Source organism: Dipteris shenzhenensis, chromosome 17, assembly GCF_047967505.1.
Source record: "Dipteris shenzhenensis isolate YYH24624 ecotype China chromosome 17, Dip_SZ_1.0, whole genome shotgun sequence".
NCBI classification, from domain to species: domain Eukaryota; kingdom Viridiplantae; phylum Streptophyta; class Polypodiopsida; order Gleicheniales; family Dipteridaceae; genus Dipteris; species Dipteris shenzhenensis.
In genome coordinates, this window is record NC_141612.1 from 10,059,818 (window position 1) to 10,083,937 (window position 24,120).

Genomic DNA, 24,120 nt, shown 5'->3' on the forward strand with positions numbered 1-24,120 from the left:
AATCGCTTGAATGCTATTCAAAATCACATAGATGCCTTCATCATCACAAATAACTTGTGCAATATATTCCAATGGTAGACCATTTCACTTCACCGCAACCATCATGAAAAAAACATTAGACATGTTCCAAACCAAGACCTTATTGACTCAAGCAAATTTGTCAAGCACTCCCCGAATTGCTCAGAGTTAGAATTTGAGAAAAACCCCTCCAAAATTTTAGGTATGTAAATCAAAATCATACACAAAGTCTGACAATGAAATACAGATATTCTCCAGCGCATTTTCATAGAGTTGACGGCTCAAGTCATCCATGAAAAGCCAAAAATTATTAATGTCCATCCTCCACTTAGCCACGTACAAATCACATGGCCAGGTCATATGCAAACAACACACATACCCATACCCATGCGAAAGCCGGCCTCACATATACAAAAGAAAGCTAACAAGCACGCACACATTTCTAAACCAAAAATAAAGGCAGACTATGGGACATCCAAATGCACACATGATAATGGGAGCTTGCATCTCACACAGCCTCTTAGATCACATTCTACATTGATGTTTGTTATCCTTGTTCCTCAATTGACACAGATTTTAGTCAATCGTGATTCTAAGTACCCTTTTTAACAGTCTTCCTCTAGGCAGCTCTGTCCAACATTTCAAGCCTTGAAAAGACTCTAGTGTCACCTCTCTCAACCCAGCAAATTCGAGATACCATATCTCAAATATCCAAATAAGAATCATGAATCTGCCCTGCAATTCTGAAGGCAAGAAAGATTATCATCTGCATGAGATGCCTGTCAAATTTGTAACAGCTTACTTGTAACTTGGAGCTGTCCACACAATTGAAGGTGATTTTACTGCTGCCCATATGTCCCTTCCTTATCCCAAGTTAATAAGTTATAACCATCCACTGTAACCGGATATTATTAGTCATGGCACTAACAAACTCCAGGATTACTTCCCGTAGAGATTGGCCTGCACCTCAGAACATTTTCAAAGCACCACATCAATCCCCTTATCATAGCTTTCATCTTTCAGTGTTCCGGCAACTTTACACCTTTCCCAAAAGATTAAGCTTCTCAGTAAAGCCTCTCATGGCATCGACTAGTAACTGTTTTTTGGTCATCCGATACTCCACTGCAAGCCTACCCGCTGTGCTCAACTCTTTATGTGCCAATGTGTTCCCATCTTCTGCAATTGTGGTAGGAAAATGACCAAGTGCAAGGGCACACAATGCTACTAGGGTTCTCAAAACATGGCTTTCAATTGCATCTCCTAGAGGAGGGTCCCATCCCTGCAGCATGCTTAAATCTTTCTTTAATGCTATGTCAGCATTTTTTGCAAACATTACCCTCAATGCTGCCAAAAGACGACCATCTACTAGATTTTGGCCTCCCACCTTGACCTTTGTAAGATAATCATACCAGTAAAAACAACAGAAACGTCAAAGCAAGATAAAGAGTTAGCAATCCGATTTACGAATGAAGCATCCAACACAACTAAATAAAAGGTTGGAAAGCTGACTTTTATATGCACCTGAAGGGCAGCTCCTGCACCCTGAAGACTCAAACGCTCAAGAATTGTTTGTTGCCATGGTGCAGGATGAGCAAAACTTGTGGAGTGCAGATTTGCAGCTGTGCAAGCTGCATCTAATAGTAAACTATCATACCTCAATTCAACATAGTCATGTTGATTCTGAGGCACCACAAAACCATAGTCCAGTAGCAGCATATCGTTGCTCAAAGCCCCGTAACTTAAAAGAATGCCACTTTCTGCCTGCAAATTATCCTCTGCCACCACCTGCATGTATAAAATCGACACAGTATAAGCATCCAATATAGTAAAACTATTCCATGATCCCTACAGTCCTCAGATAGGGCCCAGCTCAGCACCGCAGGGCAGCAGCAGAGCCGCCCCTTTCGCCATCAGTTTGCAATCTTCTACAGTGAAGTCTATCTTCCTTCCATACAGTACTTTCTCCACTCTTTTCCAGTGAAGGATCCGTCCTTCCATGCATTCTCATTTCCTCTATTTTATTACAGTTGTACTCAGCCCTTTGGGCAACCATAAATACAGATATTTTTCCTCTTCAGAGGCCCCCTATAATCCCCCTCAGTTCTTGCACTCACTCCCACCGCTTCCACTTGTGTTTATGAGTGCATCTTCTCCCAGTGTTGTCTCTACTTTAGTCAGCAGTTAGTAGGAGAGAGAGTGAGTTAGTCTTCTCCCTGCTACATTGGTCTCAAAGCTCCAACTTCTGTCACGTGGTGGCACAAGTGGCAGATGATGAAGTCCACGAGATCCCTCATTATACGGAACTACCACCACAGTATTTGAACAGATTGCAGGGTCAATTCTTTCTTTCTTTCTTTTCTTTTCTTTCTTTCTTTCTTCAAGATGTCCAAGGGACTTACCAAGTCCGTAAACCACTATGCCACAGGTTCAAGCAGGTGTCCATCCAATTGCAACAGAAGGAACGAGAAAAGCTAGGTAAGTATCTCCATGGTTTGCTGTAGCGGGAGATGGACTATCAGTACTCTCTCTCCTACTCAATACTAACTGCAACTACAAGATGATGCACTCAATACACAAAGTGCTGCTGTGGATGTCAGTGATAGAATCAGAGGGAGAGAATGTAGAGGACCTCTAGAGAGGAAATAGATACAACTGAATAATGAATGCCCAAAGGGCTGAATACAACTGTATGAAGGGGCTGAAACCCTCACTACAAAATTGGAAGACGAGACTACCTAGAGGAGGTGAATCCTCACTAGATCCCTGAAGAGGCTGAGGCTACCCTGCTGGTCTGCTGCAGGGAGGCCTTGCTACTGCTATTCTGAGGCTGTGATGCCCAACTGTGGGATGAAGAATGAGGGCCAAAGGCTGCCCTTTTAAGTTTTATAGGCTGCTAGGTCAGCCTGGCTGACTTGGTCAACACCGACCATTACCAGGCCGATCAAAAAAGTCACCGTTGACCAAAAGTCAATGCATTCACTTTTGAACAAAAAGTCAACTGTGCGTTTTTTGACCTGCACTGATGTGGCATTAACTGTGCACTGATTGCTGACTGCGCAGGGCTGCCTGCATGGCTGTACAGATGCTTGCATGGCTCCAGCTAGCATGGCCATATGGGCTTGTGGATGCCCGTGACATTTTTGCGTTCAAATATCCAGTGGTACGTACGCGGTTTCAGGCCACAAGATTATGAGAGTTCTTATGAGCTTGCCCAAATTTTTTAAAACATGAACAAGGGTCAGGGACCCAAGGCAGCCTCCAACAAGAAACACCATGACTCCACCAAGCTACGTGATGGTGGGAACGGGAAGAAACATGGGAGTGGGCAGCATACGAAGAAATGGATGACAAAAGATGGCAATGGCTATTGCAGTTCCTTAGATTCAGCAACCTGAGAGACATATGGCAAAGAGAACCGGCATTTCTATTGTCATGTGCAGGGTCACAAGAAGTAGGATTGCCCTCATTTGAAAAGCTCTAGGCAGAAGCAGCCACGTCAAGTAGTTCATTAGCAGCTTCACCTTCGAAGACATCCGTGGTTATCAAGGAGATTGAAGATCGGTATAAGGGGGGGGGGCTCACACGTTTCCCACAATGTTCTAGTTTTATGGCTAAATTGGTGGACACAATATTATCATCCTTGCATTCAAGGAGTTCCGAGGATATCATCTCCACCAAAGCCACCAAGCAGGCCCAGTTGACTCTCATCCCAACGAATACCATTGCCTTGAATGGCACATTCGTGGGACAATAGACGGAGAGCAGCATGGAGGTCACTTCAGCCACTCTGAAGATCTCAGGGTGGGTAGATAGCCGACCACTCAAGATTGCACCAACACAAGCAGTGGATATCATTTTGGGAGCATGATGGTGGCACCACTCAGGATAGCCGACCACTCAGGATTGCACCAACACAAGCAATGGATATCATTTTGGGAGCATGATGGTGGCACCAATTTGAGGTTCGACCTAACTACCAGAACAAGGGCTTGGATCTCAAAACTCCAAGCCATGGCGGAAAGCTCATTCCTTGACTCTGAGATACTCTTCCTCAACCATTGATTTCACCAATATAGGTGTCTCGAGAGATTCGTCGAGATGGCAAATATATGTCGCCTACATCTACTCAACTAGGAGATATTCCTCACATCAAGTCTCCCTCCATCCTTACCACTAACTTGGCCGGGTGATCATCGGATTAAGCTCATTCCTAGCTCATCACCCCCGAGCAAGCATCCATAATGTCTCAACAAGACGATGGAGAAGGAGCTTGAGCTATAGTTAGAGGAGTTGTTACAGAGTGGATTCATCAGACCCAGTAACTCTTCATATGCAGCCCCAATCCTCATTGTCAAGCTCTTGCTCACGGTTTTGCTTTCTTATGCTACCTTTTCTACTGCTGCACACAAGTCAAGGCAATCCATATAGTGTACGTATTACAGGTGTGCATCCCAAGGCTCATTTTCAAAACTGTACAAACTTTTGGCGTGCAATTCGAGGCGACGGACACACTTTCTTGGGAGATCTTAGCAAGCATTTTAAGGCATGCACGGTTCCCAAGAAGGCTTTTTTGGCACGGATCTTAAGGCATAAACTTCATCTACTGGCCTTTTTCCTCTACAGCTCTTTCTCCTGGACAACTCGCCGAAGTTATTTGTAGTGTATTTCGTGTGTTTGGAGTCCTTTCTAGTTCCCATAGGCTTAAGCAAGCACTCAGAAGCAAGGGTGTGCTTGGGAAAGGCCAGTGGACAGTGTTGATGCATGTGAAAGCCTTGAGGCTACCTTGAGCATAGTTTGCATGTTGGTTTGGATGCTTTGATGCCCTCAGTTGGGTCAAGTCAAAAGTGGAAGCCTAAGATTGCCTTCCCACTTGGATCCTAGTGGTGCACTGTGGAATAAATGTCCAGAGGATAGTCAGAGGAAATTGCAAGAGGAACAGTGCAGGGGTGAGCCCCTAGTGTAAAGCTTTTTCTATTCAAAAGAATTAAATAAATACCGAAAGGGACGCCAAGGCATTTGGGGGCCACTGGGTGTCTACTGTATTGTTTTCATTGACCAAGGGCATTCTACCCTCCACACTGTTGTTTTTCTATTTATTTCTAAGCAATTTAAGTAAAGGAAGTGTTTGGTGTGATACATGGTTACCTTTTAGTTATCTGAAGGCCGGTTACAGTGGTTCCATTGCCAAGATCGTCACCATCTTTCCACAGAGGTGAACCCTGATAGTGTTGTCGGTGAAGGAAACCTTCATTGCATTTTTGCTACAGCCATCAATTCAACAAGCATGTCACACCATGAGAGGTCATTGACCATCTCAAAGCAAGAGGAGCAAGAGGAAGACAGGACATCAAAGAGCTTTGAGGAGGAGCATAGTATCAGTGAGGGTGATGAGGAGTAGGACAGTGGGGAATCGGCTGTTCCTCTTGAGCATGCCACTAAGGACTCACAGGATGAGGTAGATAATTGCGAATACAAAGTGCAGTGGGAGCCTTGTCATAGTTGCAACAGAGTCTCGTAGAATGATCAGAAGATTAAGAAGCCCAAACCCACTCCTGGTCTTTTGCCAGACTTGATCGGGGCTGCTCAAAATGTGGAAGCTACAGAGTTATGTCGAGCTTGGGGCAAGATAAGAGACCAAACAGCTTTGATGTTTTTCGATCTGGCCAAAGACAACTTCATTTCTCCTGAGCTGGCTGGAAGTTGGGAATACAGGCAGAAGAGATGGGTCCCTTGTGTGATGCGGACATGGCTTGCCCAGAGCTCAGCCAATCAGTTACTCTAGAATGCACATTCAAAGCTACGTCAACACGGAAGAGTTCTACATTATGCTGCTGAATGGTTGTGATGTGTTACTTGAAATACCTTGGCACTTTCGAGTTAGGGCTGTTTTGGATACAAAGAATAAAACTATCACAATCACTCACTGTGGCAAAACACATGTTCTTGATGCTAAGCTAAAGAGAATTTATTCCTGTTGTATCTACTATTGCCATTGGCAATGTAATGAAAAAACACCTTTCAGCGTACTTAGTATTTGCATCTAGAAAGCAATCAGTAGAAGAAAGCCGCATTTCTCTAGGCTGGAAAAGCAGCGGACAGGTTTTCTTTTTTAGTTGAAGGAGTGTTTTTCTGACTCTAAGGTTATAATTGAGCTCAATATGGCTCAATTATAACCTTAGAGTATGTCAATAGATAGTCCAAGCTGTTAGGAACCCGTGGGTGCGATCAGAACTGAATTTTGACAACTTTGAAATTTTAGGGTTTTTGGGAGTGACGTGGCAGCTGACACGTGGAATCTGAGTTAGCAGGTCAGTCCACCTGTCCCACACATGTGGCAGCATGCATGGCAGGTGGCTGGGCATGCAGGCCAAGTGTTTAGTCCCAAATCTGGTAAGATTTGGGGCAGGTTGTGGGCTGTCCTCTTTGGGACTGCAGCCCACCAAAAATCTGGGACAAGTGTCCACCTTCCACTCCGGGCTTGGGGGTGGGACTGAGCCTATAAAAGAAGGCCTCTCCCCTTCATTCCCTACATGAAAACTCTCCAGCTCCTTGGGTGCAGCCAGCTTCTCCCCAGGCCATTCTCTCACCTCAGCAGCACTCTCTCTCTCTACAGCAGCACACTCTCTCTCTACAGTTCCAACCCCTCCTCTCCAAAAATCTGCCCCCTCTCAGCTCTTTTGGAACAGCAGCAGCATCCTCTCTCCTTCTCCTAGCCTGGAGCAGCCACAGCCCCTTTCTCCTGCTGCAGTCTTTCTCTCTCTACTCTTCTAGCCCTTCCCCTTGCAGAAATCTGCCTTTCTCTGCACCTCTGGAACAGCAATAGCTCCTCTCTTACACCCCCTCCCTTGGGGTCAGCAATGGCACTCTCTCTCTACAGCTATCATTCCATAAAGGCTTTCTCTCTCTAGCCTACAGGCTGTTTTTCCGAGCTGTTCTCACTCCAGCTTCATTTCCACACTCTCCTCACCCAAGGGAGCTTCAGAGGCATCAAGTACTTCATCTACAAAAGGGTCAGATCACGAAGGGAGTCTGTATTGTCAAGTTTATCTCATTTACAACACTATTTCATGTTGTTTCTACTATCTTTCTAGAAACTAGTGCTTGCCTCTAATGTTGGATGTAAGTGGTGATTGTTGCAGGCTTCTTCCTTGTGGATTGGGCAAGCCAAGAGTTGAAACATGAGCTTGGAGTCCTCCTTTCTGTTGTCTACCTTGTACATATGCTCTTAAGTCTTGTATCTAGGTCCTAGGCTTTCACTCAGTTCATCAATTTGGAAGGTCCATTGCACCTTGGTCTTGTATCTCCATTTTCAACAATAAAGTGAGCCTAGATAAAGGGGGGGGGGGGCGTCTTGGCCCCTCAATCATATTGCAATTTCCGATGATGTTACTTTGTGTTTAAGCTGTATAAGTCTTAATTCCACCCTTAATTGCAATCTCGTAAGTTCAAATATATGTGTTTGGCAACTCGCAATCATTTCATTCAAACGCCTCTACAAAATCTGTTGTTTGAATTGATAGAGAGCACCGAGTAGTTTACACTGACTCTCTTCCACAGTACTTGCCACCCGAAACGCCAGAAGACCATACGATAGACATAATCCCTGGTAGCAGCCCACCTAACATACCTCCTTACAGGGTCAGTGCAGCCCAACAAGAAGAAATCATGAATCAGGTCAAGGACCTGTTGGAGAAGGGGCTGATTCAACCCAGCTCTTCACCCTACTGCTCACCCTTGCTTTTGGTCCCGAAGAAGAATGGATCCTGGCAGATGTGCATTGACTACCGAGCCCTCAATAAAATCACAATTAAGAATAGATTCACTATACCCAGGCTAGATGATATTTTGGATAGGTTATAGGGATCTGGAATGTTCAACCGCATTGATCTGAAAAGTGGTTATCACCAGATTGGAATTCAGTCTGAGGATGTGCACAAAACAGCATTCCGAACCACATTTGGTCGGTATGAGTTTCTTGTCATGCCTGACAAATGCACCTGCCACTTTCAACAGAATGATGGACAGAATTTTTAGAGAACACCAAGCCTTTGTTGGCACTTTCTTTGATGACATCATCGTGTTCTCTCAAGATGAGGCTGAACATAAGAAGCACCTGTCAATTGTTTTTTAGGAGCTTCGGAGCAAGGGATCCATTTTCTCGGACATATTGTAAGGATGGGGTCAAGATCGACCCCGCCAAAGTAGAGGCTATCAGGATCAGGACGCTGAAATGAATTTTGGCATCTATGAGAAAGAGATGTTGGCCATCATACATGCTCTTTCAACCAGGAAGCATTATCTTTTAGGTGCTGATTTTTATGTTCACATCAATCACCAATCCTTGCGGTGCTTTGTCAGCCAACTTTCTTTCTATGTTTCATTTTCAGATTGTGCATGTGCCTGGAAAGAAGAATGTGGTTGCAAATGCACTTTCTCGAAAGCCCACCCCCGATGCAGTGTCCATTAAGCCACAAGTTTCAGCCGTTACCATTGCATATCATGATGAGCTTGATGCCATGAAGGATCAATATGTCTATGATGCTGATCTTGCACAGATTTATGATCAGTTGGTCGAGGGCTAGAGGCATTAGCACTATACTCTTAAGGAGGGTTTTCTGATGATGCATGGCAAATTGTGTCACACACCAGTTGAAGCCAAAAGTTTTGACCGAGAGTCATGCCCCACATTATGCAGGACACGGAGGCATTGATGCCACCATCAAAGCTATGGAGCATTATTTCTTTTGGCCAACATTAAAGCGGGATGTCGAGACATGTCAGGACATGCATCACTTGCCAGAAGGTGAAATATGACAAGAGCATTATTTCTTTTGGCCAACATTGAGGCAGGATGTCAAGACATATGTTAGGACATGCATCACCTACCACAAGGTGAAATATGACAGACACAAGCCGGCTGGATTGCTGTAGCCTTTACCCATTCCCGATCAACCCTGGCAGAGCATTGCCATGGATTTCATCTTCGATCTTCCACGTACATCATTAGGACATGATGGGATATGGACCATTATTTGCAGATTCAGCAAGTAGGCCGACTTTTTCCCGTACGGAAGAAGATTACAGCAGACCAGATGGCGAGAGTTTTTATGTCTCATGTGTTCAAACATCACGGGATGCCTCAATCGATTGTCAGTGGTCGAGACCCGCAGATGACAAGTCTTTTTTGAAGAGGTATCTTTGAGAATATGGGTACCACACTGAATTTCTCATCCTCTTTCCATCCTTAATCTGCTGATGGACAGTCAAAAGAAGCCTACTCCACTACCCTTGATCTTCTCAAGTGTTATGTTTCCGATCAGCAATCGAAATGGGAGCAATTTCTGCCACTTGTTGAGTTTGCGTACAACAACATTGTACATTCATCTACAGGGAAAGCACCCTTCGAGATTGTGGCAGGAGAACGGAAGGCACCTCCCATTCTGCATACGAAAGAGAAGATTTTTGAAGCAGACAGATTTGTGGAAAGTCTGGATGTTGCCTACCAGACAATCAAAACAACCTTCCAGAAAAGCCAGGAGAAGCACAAATGGGCAGCAGATAAACATCGCCATGAGCTGCTCTTGAAAGAGGGCAATTAGGTGCTGCTGCGCTTCCAGAAAGCGCGACTCAGGAAGATGAAAGGCAAGGACAAAGTGTACACAAAACTGAAGATGAGGTATTATGGTCCTTTCCAGGTCTCTGAAAGAATTAATGATGTAGCTTATAGGCTGAAGCTACCTGACCTTCCATGTGAGTTTACTGAAGCCTTTCCATGGCGATGTGCCTGCTGACTTGCTTCATGAGGATCAGCCCGAGGTTGAAGAGTTGGATGAAATCTTGGTTCCGGAACAAATTTTGGCACATATGGAAAGAAAAGTAAGAGGTAGAGTTTCCCCTCGCTACATGGTGAAGTTCAGGAACTATCCTGCACTGGATGTGAAGTGGATGGAGGAGGGTGATCTGGCAGAGTCACCTCGGATTTTGCAGCTTTACCCGGACGCATTTCAGCTTGAGCCCATTGTGGTGCAGGCTCCTACAGGTTCAGCAGAGAGCATTGCCTAGTGCTCAATAGGGGAATAGCACCTCCACTTCCTTGATACAGACTGCTCACGTATCTAGAGATCGCTTGGTGACACCAATTGTCTCCCCCGAGATGCTGCTTGCTAGCAGTATTTCTGCCGTGAGCTCTCCATGATGAGTTTTTGCGATACTCCACACAAAGGATGCATTGATGTATGTATGGACTCTCGAGCTCTCCTAGCCCATATTATCATTGCAGGTTGTATCTTACTGATGATGTGTATTCTAGTATGGACTATTTCTACCTATTTTCATTATTCTTTATTTTCCTGGAAGTTTTCAGCAGCAACCTAGGGTATGTCACAGGGACGTGAAAAGTCAATTGTAACTCAACCCAAGTTTAACCGTGGTTAAGTCAAGTACTACTTTGGCTAGAGAAAGTGCAAACTTCATAGAAGTTCCTAGGGGCAAATTCTAGGTGCACCCACTAGGTCCTATGGGCAAGGCAAAGGCATTAAAGAGGGGTCTTAAAGTTGGGCCCAAGGACAACGAACGTTGTCCTTGGTATGGTGGTTAGGACTTTAATGAAGGGCCAAATGGCATGCATATGCGTGTGTATTCCCACCACCTACCATCTCTCTCCCTCACCCTCCTAAAGCATTCCAAAGACTGCAAAATGAGTTGGGAGCAATTTTCCACGCCAGCTTCACAGTTTCCTTGCACTTTTGTTGTTGGCACCTCTTGCTCACGCTTTTGCTTGCTTCTACTACCGTTTTTGCTACTGCACACAAGTCGAGGCAATCCATACAATGTACAAATTGCAGAGGTGCATCCCAAGGCTCATTTCCAAAACTGTACGATTGAGGTACGGATTGTACGAACTTTTGGCGCACAGTTCGGGAGGGCACATTTTCCGAGGAGGTCTTGGAGAGCATTTCAAGGCAGGCACACTTCCTGATGAGGCTTTTCCGATGCATATCCTAAGGTAGAAACTTTGGGGCAGATATGCTGGCCTTTTTCCTCTACATCTCTTTCTTGGCTGACTTCCGCTCTCTATCTCTCTCATTTTCTCTTTACCCAGAGGCTGGAAGGCACCTACACCTTGTTGGGAACCTAGATAAGGGATAGGTGTGAAACTAGAGCTCGCCCCTCTTCCATGGACAACCGGTACATGGTTGTTGTCTTCTTTTTTATTGCCTTTCCTTAGTTTGAAGTTATTCACAATGTATTTCGTGTGTTTGGAGTCCTTTCTAGTTCCCACAGGCTTAAGCAAGTACTCAGAAGCAAGGATGCGCCTGGGAAAGGCCAGTGGACAATGTTGATGCATGTGAAAGCCTTGAGGCCACCTTGAGCACAGTTTGGATGTTGGTTTGGATGCTTTGATGCCTTTAGTTGGGTCAAGTCAGAAGTGGAAACCTAAGATTGGCTTGCTAGTTGGATCCTAGTGGTGCACTGTGGAATAGATGTCCAGAGAATAGTCAGAGAAAACTACAAGAGGAACAGTGCAGGGGTGAGCCCCTAGTGTAAAGCTTTTTCTATTCAAAAGAATTAAATAAATACCAAAAGGGGCGCCAAGGCATTTGGGGCCAATGGGTGTCTGGTGCATTGTTTTCATTGACCAAGGGCATTCTACGTTTTTCAGTTTATTTCTAAGCAATTTAAGTAAAGAAAGTGTTTGGTGTGATACCGACAGTTTAGCACAAGTTCACCACCCTTTAGTTCTCTTAAGGCCAATTACAAGGAGGTGCCTACTACAGCCCAAGAGGCCCGCATGTTCTGAAATGCAAGAGAGCAAACAACAAGCTGAGGAAATGATGAGTACTTGCAAATGGATACTGAGAAAGTACAAAGAGGTGGCCTATATGGTCCCCAAGTCAACCATATAGTTGACCAATGAAGTCAACTATATGAGTTGACCTCACCTACAAGGCACATGCCTCATCACGTAATACATGGAATCCAAAAAGCCTCAAACTTGGATCGCGATAGAGCCTTTGTGAAGAGATCTGCTAAGTTGTACTCCGTGGGCACGTAGGACAACTATATGTCTCTAGCTGACAATCGCTCTCGAACATAATATAATGAACCAAAATGTGCTTTGTACGCGCACAAAACACTCGGTTATGCACAAGCGCCAAAGCACTCTAGCTGTCAATGTAGATCGTAGTAGAAGTTGGCTGAGTGATGTCATGATCTCCTAGCAACTTGTGAAGCTAGACACACTCTGTTGTAGCTGTGAAAGCCCCCTTGTACATAGCTTCACAGCTAGAAGTAGCAACTGTAGGCTGCTTCTTGCAGAACCATGAGATGCATAAAGATCCAAGCATGAAACAATTGCCACTGCGGGACACTCTCGTGTCATAACAACCTGCCCAATCACTGTCCGTGAAAGCATGCGAGACCAGTACTCATCACAAAAGAACAGTCCCAACTTTTGCATGGCCTTCAAGTCACGGAAGACCCGCTTCACGGCTTGCCAATGCTACGTGCTGGGCTTGTGCATGTAACTAGGAGATGGCACACTGAAGGTCAGGCCAAGTATGACATAAATAAATGAGGCAGCCCACAGCCCGCTGACAAAGGGTGTCATCAAATGTGGCACTCCCATCTTCAAAGGAGAAACGGAAGCCCGGCTCCACTAGTGTAGAAACTGGCTTGCAATCCTCAAAATGGAAGCGGTGAAAGAGCTGTCCCATGTACTTGGACTAACCCATCATTAAACTCCCCTCAAAGTATGCAAATTGGATGCCCAAGTAATAGCCCATGGCTAATGATGTCTGCAAATCAGCCTTGAAATCTGCAATTTTTCCATATCTGGCCTAGTGACAAGCATGTCATCCACGTGCAGGAGCAGGGAAATAAGCTGATTGAAGCTACAGTGGTTGGGGTTACCCATGGCCACCAACCTCAATGTCCTAGAAAATCCCTGATATTGGTCAGGGAGCCCATCAAGTGTCGAAGACACTACTTGTGAATCTGGGACAACCTCATCAACATTGATGAGCTGCTCTCTAAGATCCTTACTTAGGCATCCATGCTGTCCCCTTCATTCATCTTAACATTATCTTCAACAAATCTATTCAGGTGATGGAGGGTCTGCGGCAGACACTGTGGGAGTAGTGGTAGATCAGCCAGAAGTGGCAGAAATGGTTGCGGTGGCAGCAGGTGAGTGATGACAAGACAGGTCTAGTCTCTGATCCATTGGCAATACCCCAAAAATTGCGGGATACCAACAGGTGGTGCACCAAGTACAACCACATGGGATAGTTGGTACCATAAAGCTTGTCTTCATGGGCACGCATTCCAAGAGATTGATGGTGAACCATTGCAAATAACAATCCCCAAAGAAATCAAGGCCTCAAAGCCTACAATGCAACGAGCTGGCTTCTGCAAAGCTGACTGCAAATCTGCAAGTGCTAACCCAAAAATGACAGCAAATGCTCTGCAACTGTAAATGCCAAGTAGGCTGCTCAAACACTGAGCAAAATGCACAAGCTGTCCCCAAAGAATGAACTGCAAAAGATATATGTCCAATCAAAGGATTCCCCTGCAAAAGAGCTGTCCTGCAAATGAACAGTCCAACAAAGGGCAAATGTCTGCAAATCTGTCCAATGCAAGTCTGAGCTGAATCTGTCCCAAATGTTGGCTGAATGCCACAAATTTCAAAGGACAAATAGCCCAAATCAAAGGGCGAATGCAAATAGAACCCAAATCTGGCTGTGTCAAGCAAATATCACTGGAAATATCAGCAAATCTAGCAAAAGCCCCAAACTTTGAGAGGGCAAATATGCCAAAAAGAGGGCACATGTGGAAAAGCCCCAAATTTTGCTATAATTTTACAAATGTGACCAACTCTCCTACAATGTCCTGCAAATTTCACTGAATAAGCCCCAATTTCAGATCAAAGCAGGCAAATGTCACTGCTATTTGGACAAATGTGACAAAATGACCTGCAAATCTGATATTATCTTGCAATCTACCCAGCAGATCTGAGTCAAGAAGGAGCATATCCCAGCAAATGCCACTAGAGCTGGTTAGAGTAGCTGGAATAAGGCCCGAATGACTAAAAAAGTCCAAAATTGAGCAGGAAAACCCCAAAGAACTGCTGAAAATTGCTCAGATCAACTTCTGACATGTCATACAGATTCCTAGTAGCGTTGGGCAGCTGTCCATACAGATTCGTGCGGCTGTCGTACGGACCCGTATGACATACATACAGTTACACGGATGGGTTTGAAATGGTGCAGGACAACATCTTTTGTATACATACATCTCAAAATTTTCCAAAAACATTGAAATGGAACTGAAAAAGCCAAAAAACAACCATTGGACTGTTTTCCACACCAAAAACAGGTTTCTCGCGACGAAATGAAGCACCAGACATGGCAGGTAGGAGCAATGGAAGGCTGACTAACGAGCAAGAAAACCTGCTCTGATACCACTGTTGGGTGCAAGGAGCAATGGAATGGAGATGGAATGCAAGGGAGCAAAACAGCAAGCTGAGAAACTGAGGAACCAAGTCAACCATATAGTTGACCAATGAAGTCAACTTTGAGTTGACCTGACTTACAAGGCACATACCAGGGCTAAGTGCTAACATGCTCATGGGTATGAGAAAATCCTTTATTTTGATTCCGGTCAAAGAGAGTTGCCTTAGTCAACTAGAGAACGTTTCTATTTTATTATTTGTTTTTATTCACATGCATGGTGGGGACGCCCACAACTACGATTAGTCAAGAGCACCAAAATGAATGCATTGGCTAACAAATTAATGGGCAAGTGTGTTGGTATCGTTTTGGGACTAGAGTGTGGTAAATTATCCCACGAATTAAGGGGGAAAGCACTTTTAAATGGGCAACCAGCTTTAAAGACGGGTGGAAAAGAGCTACAACAATGAAAGCGCCCAATTTTTGGGGGAAATCCCTTGCTTTCCAGAAAAGCCAGCCTATTCTGGCTAAAAGCATGAGCCAGTTTTATGAAAAAGCCTAAAAGCATGGGCTGGCTCAAGTCTATATATTCAAGAGCCTTCATGCTCTTTGTACAATTTCAGAAGTAGTCAGTTCTTCTCCTTCTCATGATCTCTCTTTGTGCCAAGCTATTGTCTTTCTGAAATAAAATGCTTCGGGGAAGGGAGGGGCGGAGGTGCAGCCCTTATTTCTGGGCCCTAGTGTGGTGTGTGTGTGTGTGTGTGTGTGTGTGTGTGTCTCTCTCTCTCTCTCTCTCTCTCTCTCTCAATCTCTCCCTGTGAATTGCTGTTGTTTTTCACTCCCTTCCTGATTTCGAAACACCCAAGTGGCTGGGTTCTTGATGGAGAATTAAGAGTCCCTTGCACAAGTCAAGTTACGTTGGGGCCAAAAGCATAAGAGGCAACCATCCCAATGCACATGAGCTCCTCCAAAGATTACAAATTCTTGCATGGTTATCATTCAACCATCGCATTTCTCTTCACATGTGAACTGTGACTAAGCCTCGCCTAATTTTTAGTACAGTCTCCTCAGACTGCCCCAATCCTCCAAAAAAGTTCAAGACAAAATTTGGTCACCAATAGACTTTTTTTCAACCCCATAGACGTCAATTAGCAGTTTCTTTTGATAAAGAATGTCTTTGTGGTCCCCAAAAAATGCTAAGTTGTCCAGTCTTCATTTGCTCTTTCCAATGTCCATGAGTTTCTGCACAGGTTATCAGAGACAGCAGATTCCTGTTAAAATTTTCCTTCTGTAAGTTGTACGCCATTCACTGAAAAAAAGTTACAAAACAATTCAAGAAGGAACAAGGTCTTCCAAAAAAAGTAAAAAGACCAGCTTCATGAGCCTTCAGTGTATAGAACTGTGTATTATGCAGATAAAAGCTTCATAAGCCGTCAGTGTATAGAACTGTGTATTATGCAGATAAAAGACAAGTCAAAGCATCATAGGTGTTCCTCATCAAACTGGTGTGACCTGTCTCTCTAAAAATCCGATCCTGTTGGACCAGACCCATCTTTTTGTCTTATCAGACTTATAACCGATTGGCTTGCATTTTCATATCTTAAAGATTTTGAGTAAAGCACAACAAATCCAAAATGCATCAATCTTCAAAGAGCTCAATGGACTCACAACAAATGCTGCCTCATTTTCTGTTTCCTGCTGAATAATGCGAGCATTTGGAGAGAAACTGTGGTTGCACATGTCTATCAGAGGTAGCATCACTCTATGTCCACCAGAAATCTCTTTTAAAGAATCTTCATGCTTTTGCACAAGGAATGCTCTGCTGGATACCGCTGCCATTGCCCAACCCAAGCCACTAGCATCGACTTGCTGTCCCCGAAATGGTTGCTCAGCAGCAGACAACTTTGATGAAAAAATTTCCACAACACTGGCAAGCTCTATCAAAGCCCGGCACCTTCTCTTAACCTGCCGTGCACACATGTACAATAGACTGAAGCAAAAAACCCAGCATTGGAAGGAAGGGGGGCTCGTATTGCAGTTCAAAACACAAGCACGTTTCAAAAACAAGAGCAGCCAGCAGAACCTGGTGGAGCACAGGAGCATATTGCAAACTTGCAATTTCATCTCCTGAAAAAAAAATCGGGACGTTGAACCGCTGTGGTAAGTTGCTTATGTAAGGCCACCAAAATGAACTTGTTTGCGCCCTCTCCATCAACAGCTTCAGGCCAAGCTTCAATGCCCATAGTCCTTCTGCCACATCCTTTCCACTTAAGCCCATTTATTCTTTTCCCCTTTGCCACTAGGAAGGCCTTACTGTAAAATATAATCATAAGCACTACCTATGAACTCTGAAAAAAAAAGTATTCCTTGAACCCTTTTACTCTCGTTCCCTTAAACAATAATGCCCTCATCTCATCGAACACCATTTGCAAAATAAACATGCGGATACCATCACAACCTAAAAAATAAAGAACATGAGATGAAATGAGATATCACCAAACATGGAAGTAGAAAATGTTTTAAGCTATAGTTGGCTTGGATTTGCTTTTCTTAGCTTTTTTGAAAACTTAAAAAAAATTATCTTTCAAACTTAGCCAACGTGAAGTGACTGAAAAGAACGTGACCTTGAAATAGCTCTTGAATGCCTTCATAAAGGGCCCATGTTGTTTGGTAATCCTGATGGCTGCCCACCGTAAACAGCCAGTGACAATTGATATACATAGTTGGCCCATGATGAGACTGAGTCAGGGTGTGGTTAAGCTTCCCTAATAAGGATACATACAATTAACTGCAAACAAAACCCCTATGCACAAGACTCTAACTTTATTAGTACATGTTTTGTAGGGCCACGAAAATATATCATCAGCTTCATCCAACTTCCAAGACAAAATCACCTTGAGGACAGCTGGGACACCTAGGGCACCTATGACACTCAGGGCATTCAAGAGACTTAGGGATAAGGCTTTAGGAGGGCATCTAGGGCACCTAAGGCACTTAGAGCATTTAGGGCTGACTAGGTGATTAAGGTCACAAATAAGGCCAATGCTGATGTACAATGACAACATCTCGCTGAATGGAAGACGGGCTGAACGGAGAGTAAGAGATGGGTGAGTGTACAACTGGCAGCATTGTGGTTGGACACTGGCATTGCAACACGAGTGGCATAGGAGCCACTAGCCATCTAAAGCAAGCACATAGGACTGAGGAGCAGCCCAATGTCCTTTCTAGATTCAACTTTGACAATTTTGACTGTTTTAGGTCCTTGATCTTCATGTTTGTTGCTTAACTTTGAGCTGTTTATCCTGCACCAGTGGATGAGTTTTTATGCTAAATTATTTTGCCCCTCTACTTATGCTATAATTTCTATATTTTGCTTCATCTCCTCGTGGACTGTTGATTAGAGAGTGTGAGGATTTTTTAAGTGTCTTCCCTGATACCAAGTTTAGTATTCTTGTGATCTAGAAGGAAGAAGCCCCTCGTGACAATATACTCTTTTTTATAGTTACTATAGGGCATGGGTGTACCTTATTCTCAATTATCTATCATGAAAACCCAACTGCCCATTCCAACCTTTGATGATGTGGGAATATTAGAAGGTGCCAACGACCTCCTTAACCTTGCCCTCGAGGCTAGGTAATAGACATCCAGCAAGAGTCTTGCCAGCTCCAAGGTATCAGCTGAACCCTCCACAAAGATATATTCCAACCAGCCTTGCCTCTTGAGAGCAGACAAAATACCCAAAGCCTTTGTGATAAAGAGGAACAAGAAAGGTGCTAGTGGGCAGCCGTGTTGTCTTGAGTGTAAGAGAAAAGGCCTCCCTCGTTTGGCTTGCAATGTGGAGTTGACTGGAGCTGCCTACATACACTGCAGAGTCCCCATTGGTCCATCATGTCGAGAAGCACAGTCACCGCATGGTACTCCCCCAATCCATCCTTTCATACATCTTCTCAAAGTCGAAGAAATGTTTCTGTTCGAGCCACCGAAATTTACCATCGTGCTTCACTGAAAAGATTTAGTAGAGCTTCTGCTACACAAACCAATACCTAAAAAAATAAAAATCTTGAGCAACTAGAAGCAATTAGGAAAGGTTGCTCATACGGATAGCCCTCGAGTTTACGGGCTCATCCAAAACAAGGAGGCATCGATTATTATGAATGTAGCAAAAGAAGAAGCCCATGAATTCACTTGACAACCCACCCACATTTACACATTTAATTGACACCCAAAGGAGAAGCTTTAAGGACGGACTTACTGGGCACCCGATCGGCCAAATCTAGGAGAGCCTTTTCCGGGGTGTTGGGAAGGACATGTTCAAGGGAGGGCAAGGCCAAGGGCAGGTGACGAGGAAGGCAGATGAGAGGAGTGCCAGCGGAAATGGAGTGGGTCGAAATGAGTCCAAAGCCATGATTATCGGAGAGCTGCAATTGTAGAGACGGGTGCACGAATCCTCCCTCCTGCTGGACCCAACGTATGAGGTCGGGGTTGTTCTCTGTGGAGAAGAGGTGAGCTCGTTGAATTCGAGAACTTGAGCGCTTGCAGAGAAGCACAGAGTGCACATCTGCAAGCGCTCTGCTCGCTAACGAGGCCATGCCAAAGCACTCCCACTAAGCACAGGATTATAGCATTCGGTTTTTAAAAGCTCACCTGAGCTGAGCTGAGCTGGAGCTGCCCTCCTTAAAAAAATAAGGTGAATGATAACAAATCATTCATAAGGCCTGCCCGAGATCCAAATAGCGAAAGAGTCGGGAGATGGTGAATTGATAGTGATGAGGAAGACAAATCATTCCTAAGAACTCCCCCCAGATCCAAAGAGGCCTGAGATGATGAATTGATAGGAAAGAGAGAGAGAGGGGGGGCCTAAAATAGCATGTGGATCAATAAAAAATGGAGAATTTTTTTAAATAAAAATTGGCTATTTTCGCTTCTTATTGAATCGCCTTCACTTAAGACCTACCAGTATTGGTCACTTGAATTGAAACTTTAGTCACTCAAGTAAAGAGTGGTTAGAATAACCTTCGTCCACAATTTCAACATTATACATGTCAAGCTGACGTGGTAGGTTGATGTGACGTGCTGAGGTTGTAACCATGCTATGTGACATGGGACACATTCTAGCCCATGAGGTGGCACAAACAACCTCCAAGTAACAAAGTTGCTTGCTACTGATGTGACTACTCGGGCTGATGAGGGTGGTGTGGATGCTAGGAAAGGAGGTAATGAGACACTGCATGCTTGTGACACTAGCAGAGTACCTTTACAGTCATCGTGGTCAAGTTGCATGTTAGAGAGGTTGTGGTAATCGATTGCGATAGCTAGGAGGAAGAGAGCTTGATAACGGAAGGAGGAAGGGGAGGGCATAGGCACACAAAGCAAGAATGGACAAAGCAAAAAAAACCTTAAGACTAAATTTGGAGAGTGGACGAAGCCTTATTTGGACATTCTAAGAAGCCTCGATTAAGTGAAAGAGAAAAACACGTTAAAGTCTTTTAATGAAAAGAATATTGAAAATTTTCGAAAGTAACATCATTCATCCACTAAAGCACTCCCTCAATGGAGGCAGTGCTAACAAAGTTATGGGTTTTTTTTTCAAAATGCAATTTAAAAACCCATATAGAAACATAGATTTCAAATTTACCTTAAATTTGTGAATTAAAAAACCTCTCCATTTGAACACATGTGGTATGTTTCCATACCCCTTGCTATACATTAATTGCTTCCTTTTCAAAACCCCCCACTTGACCTTGGAAACAAATTTATAAGAGCTTGAATTTTTGTATCATATAGGGGATATAATATGAGCATTATGTGAGCTTTGCACTTTTAGAAACATGAGGTTTTCCCCCCCTCACACCCCCACACACACATGGCCATCTATGAGGGACAACTGTGTGTGGCCTACTAAGGCTCTTCTCGAGGGATGAAACACGAGCAGCCAACTCATGTGGAGCAACATAGCTATTGCAAGCTTTTATTTATTAGCATTAACCTGTTAAGGCCAGGGCTCTAGCATAGAGAAACATACTTTTTTAGGCGCCCTTGGAAAATGAGAAAACCCTGAGGAAATAGGTAGTGATAGGCTCTCTAAGGAAGCCACTAGGCTAGGTACTCTTCTTTGCAAAAGAATCTCTTTTTAACCATCATTTTTGGCATGCCAAAGGCAAAGCCATAGCGTTTGTTTTGGATTTTCTTATTATGGGAATTGTGCAAGGGCCTTAAATGAATGCTATGATAGAAGGATAACCTGAGAGGAGATTTAAGGGTTGTCATAATCTAAGGGAGGGGTTGTCACATCTCCTTCTCTCTCTCTCCTAGCACCCCTATACAATAGAATCTTGAGCAGCCCCTGCGAGTCTTTCTGGAAATTTTCAAAAAGGGAGCCTCTTGTATTCTTTTTTCCTTTTTCTTTTTTTTTTGCGTTGTACTGAAATTGAAAGTGCCAATAGCACCCCTATATGATAGAATCTTGAGCAGCCCTTGAGGCTCATCGTCGGCACATACATACACACGTTTTAGTTGCTTGGCCTAAACGCTGTTGGCTTGTTGGCCTACCCTCTGGGTAGTCTTAGCAATCGTTCTCATTTTGTAAAGCAGAAATTCAAAATTTTTAGGATTAATTTGCTTCTAAAATAGGTGTGATGCTTTGATTGGCTACCATTAAGTGCGAGTTAAGTGCACTAATGGCTTTGGGACGAGTTTGGCAATGAGCATTCAAGACTTAGGACCCCTTGTTTTTTGAAACCAAAAGGTAATTCTTTTCACACAAATTCACCACCTTAATCAATTGGAAAAGAAGAGCACAATCACACCACGAGAACAATAGTAGATTGGGTACAATCTCCCCCCCTAGATGAGTGGCTCATGCTTCCTCATCTAGAGTATTTATGATATTCCATAAAAGCACCAAGGAGTCAAAACTATCCCTCTCGTCCAAAAATGAGGGATTTGCTTTACATAGCCATCTTAGGGCCCAAAATGAATTATGTCCACAACAAAATATATTGCTCAAACTTGCAATAATAAAACAAATACAAAATTGGCCCATGGCCATATATAATGCGCTGTGCGACACCTCAATCGGTACCCTTGCACTAACTCCAATTCTCGCTATGAGTTCCATCACCTGTACTCAAGCCACCAATTACATTAGTTATTAACAATCAATTGAACGAATCACCAAATCAATCGATCCCAACATAACCGCACTCAAAGCACAATAATCAAGCACAATACCAATAACACTAGCGACATCAGTATTAACATGGAATCACCCACAATACCGATCATCTAGCATGGCAAAACACAAGCTAGTCAGGCGTCCCTAACTAACCATGCAAAGTATCCATTAGGACCCCTACCGCGTCTAGTGCGGTCTTATGGAGTACTTTGCCATAGTCACACTCGACTAAAAATAATAATGTCCAAAGCAAGATATATCATAAATATAATTTCCGTAACATTTTTATTCTCATTGAGTGTCTCTCTCCATTCACTACCTCCTTTGTTTTACATTTTGGGCAAACAAAAGTCATTCATTTCTTTCACTTGTTTTACTTTTGTATTCACCCTTAGGTTGGCATTCAAAGGGCTAGTCTAGGGTTAGTTTGAGTTTGGTTGAACTTCTCACATAACCTATTAGGCCTATTATTTTGTCGTCTTGTCTTGTATCTCTTTGACTATTTCATGTTTAAAGGCCCACACCCAAGGCTACTTCAATATTCTCTTTAATAGCAGTTGGGTCGATATGCAATCTTTACATTTGATTGGTCCCATGTTGGGTACTCGAGTGGGATGTGGTCTTTATGTTTCTCACATAGAGATATGTCTCACCTTGTGGGACACTAACACCTACAAGGCTCGATGAATACTCATAATTGGAGGTTAGCGTGCTCAAGGACTGAGTTGGAGTGAGAAACGATGAGTAAGCATTGCAATTGAATACCAATACATATATATATTGACAATCATGGCTAATTTGATGTGATAAGAGCACCTTCATCGCCTCATGGTAGTATCTCTCAATTGAGTGGAGGTCCAACTAATGTTGATTTCAATTGTTCAGAGGTATTAAAGCCTAAAATGCATGATAATATATCCAAATTTGCAGTAATAAAAGCATCCTTATCATGGATGCAAGGTGGCATAGAGCTAAAATTCTTTGCAATTACAATGAATAAAGGTGCAGATTTATCGCTCTGACTAGAATTAAACCAATTCTAGCTATTGTGTTTCCATGGTTGTATAATTAATACAGTGCATCTTATAAGTATTCCCATCACATGACTATGATGTTAGATTTCATTCGCAAGCACAGAGTCGACCTAATCTCTGACATTCTAATTTTGTTTCTAGATGGTTGTCATCCCTTCTTGATGGCAAAATGGTGGTAGAACTCCCCATCGAGGTTTTTAAATTTTTGTAATTTGTTTTTGATGGAATGACACAGTGAAATGTTGGCATGCCAAAAACTAATTATGTAAGCCTTTTGGTTACATAGCAAAGAGTTTAGTGCTACTATCTTGAGAGCCAAGATTTTATAGGTATCTTAGCATTTACATACCCATGAGCTAGCTCTTAATAGTCATCAAAATACTTCTTATGCTTTTGCAAAGGTAGTGCAAAGGCCTCAATAGCTTCACACCACAAGTGGATCAAGGAATGCTTATGAAAATATCCATGATGGTGCCAAGTTGACCCATATGATTAAACATGTAGTATTTACCAACCAGGAGTAGCCTTTTCAATAGCCCTTTTGCTGGACATATTCAACCCTAGTCACTGAGACTCACAAGTTCCTTGTCTCTCCTTTCAGTAATATTTTGCATACTCTCATTTCAGCACAGTAGTCCTTGGTTTGCTTCTTTGGATGATTCTTTATGGGAGATAATCCCAATTATCTTTGTCTTTGGTAGATATAGTGTGTCAATAATTGTAGATAGGTCAAAGGAGAGTTGATGGGGATATGCCAGGATGTTGTCGAATGCAGTCAAATAGGCATAGTAAAAACTCTCAATTAGCTCAGAGCTGAGACTTTTCTGAAGGTGTTGGATATTGCCAAATTTTTTTAAATCATAGGCATGACATAAGGTGGCAATGGCTTCTCTTAAGACTCGATTCTATACATCTCTCCTCAGTCATGAACAATTCAATTAAATATATGAATTCAAGTCCTTTTGAATTCAACGATAAGATTTAAACCAAATTAGGATACTTATGGGCCAAAGTTGAGAAAAGTATTGCCTTTGAGCCTTCATCATCAAATTTGGATCCAAGAGCTATCAACTGCTTCATAATTGACTACTTTTGATTTAAACAAGCTCCAAGTCTCTGTGTCTCTCCCATATGAAAGCCAAATAATCCTTGCTTCAGCAAAGCATTTGAATTTGTCATTTTTAGTGCCAAACAATGACTTTAATATTCTATAATTATCTGTTGACTGGCTATTGCTTTTGTGACACCACCTGATGAAAATATTTGTGCCCCAACGCTCTTCCTAGAATGCCTACAACTTTCTCATTCCTATCCTCCCACAAGCAGATGTCTTGTCAACTCATTGCTCTTAGGCTTCTCTTGTCTATTCTAGAGATCACTCCCCACTGGCCTTTCTGCATGAAATATAACCAGGTGCTCATCTTCCATGAAACAAAATTCCAACCAT

At 43.3% G+C, this 24,120-nt stretch overlaps 1 protein-coding gene across 7 annotated transcripts; it reads right to left on the reverse strand.

Moving 5' to 3' along the window:
• Positions 1-308: 308 nt before the first annotated feature.
• On the reverse strand, positions 309-19,293 carry LOC147891658 (Rubisco methyltransferase family protein). 7 transcript variants are annotated; one of them, XM_087388096.1, is made up of 6 exons: positions 17,990-18,160; positions 17,090-17,148; positions 16,549-16,923; positions 16,134-16,430; positions 1,540-1,803; positions 309-1,408 (listed from the first exon to the last, which is right to left on the reverse strand). In XM_087388096.1, exons 3-6 carry the CDS (start codon positions 16,741-16,743, stop codon positions 1,055-1,057), a joined length of 1,110 nt encoding a protein of 369 aa, XP_087244222.1. In that variant the 5' UTR covers positions 16,744-16,923; positions 17,090-17,148; positions 17,990-18,160; the 3' UTR covers positions 309-1,054. The 7 variants fall into 7 exon arrangements, with proteins under 7 accessions (XP_087244222.1, XP_087244225.1, XP_087244221.1 ...); XM_087388099.1 differs by lacking the exon at positions 17,990-18,160 and having other exon boundaries at positions 16,549-16,715; positions 16,805-16,923; positions 17,090-17,889; XM_087388095.1 differs by lacking the exons at positions 17,090-17,148; positions 17,990-18,160 and adding an exon at positions 18,718-19,293 and having other exon boundaries at positions 16,549-16,715.
• Between the last annotated feature and the right edge of the window lie 4,827 nt (positions 19,294-24,120).

Excerpts from the sequence above, each read along its gene's own strand:
- LOC147891658 (XM_087388095.1), bottom strand. The coding sequence starts at position 19,054 with ATGGCCTCGTTAGCGAGCAGAGCGCTTGCAGATGTGCACTCTGTGCTT. Across the intron at positions 16,431-16,548 it reads ATGCTCCTGTGCTCCACCAG|GTTAAGAGAAGGTGCCGGGC; the intron begins GTTCTGCTGGCT and ends TGTGCACGGCAG. Across the intron at positions 1,804-16,133 it reads AAAATGAGGCAGCATTTGTT|GTGGTGGCAGAGGATAATTT; the intron begins GTGAGTCCATTG and ends TTATACATGCAG.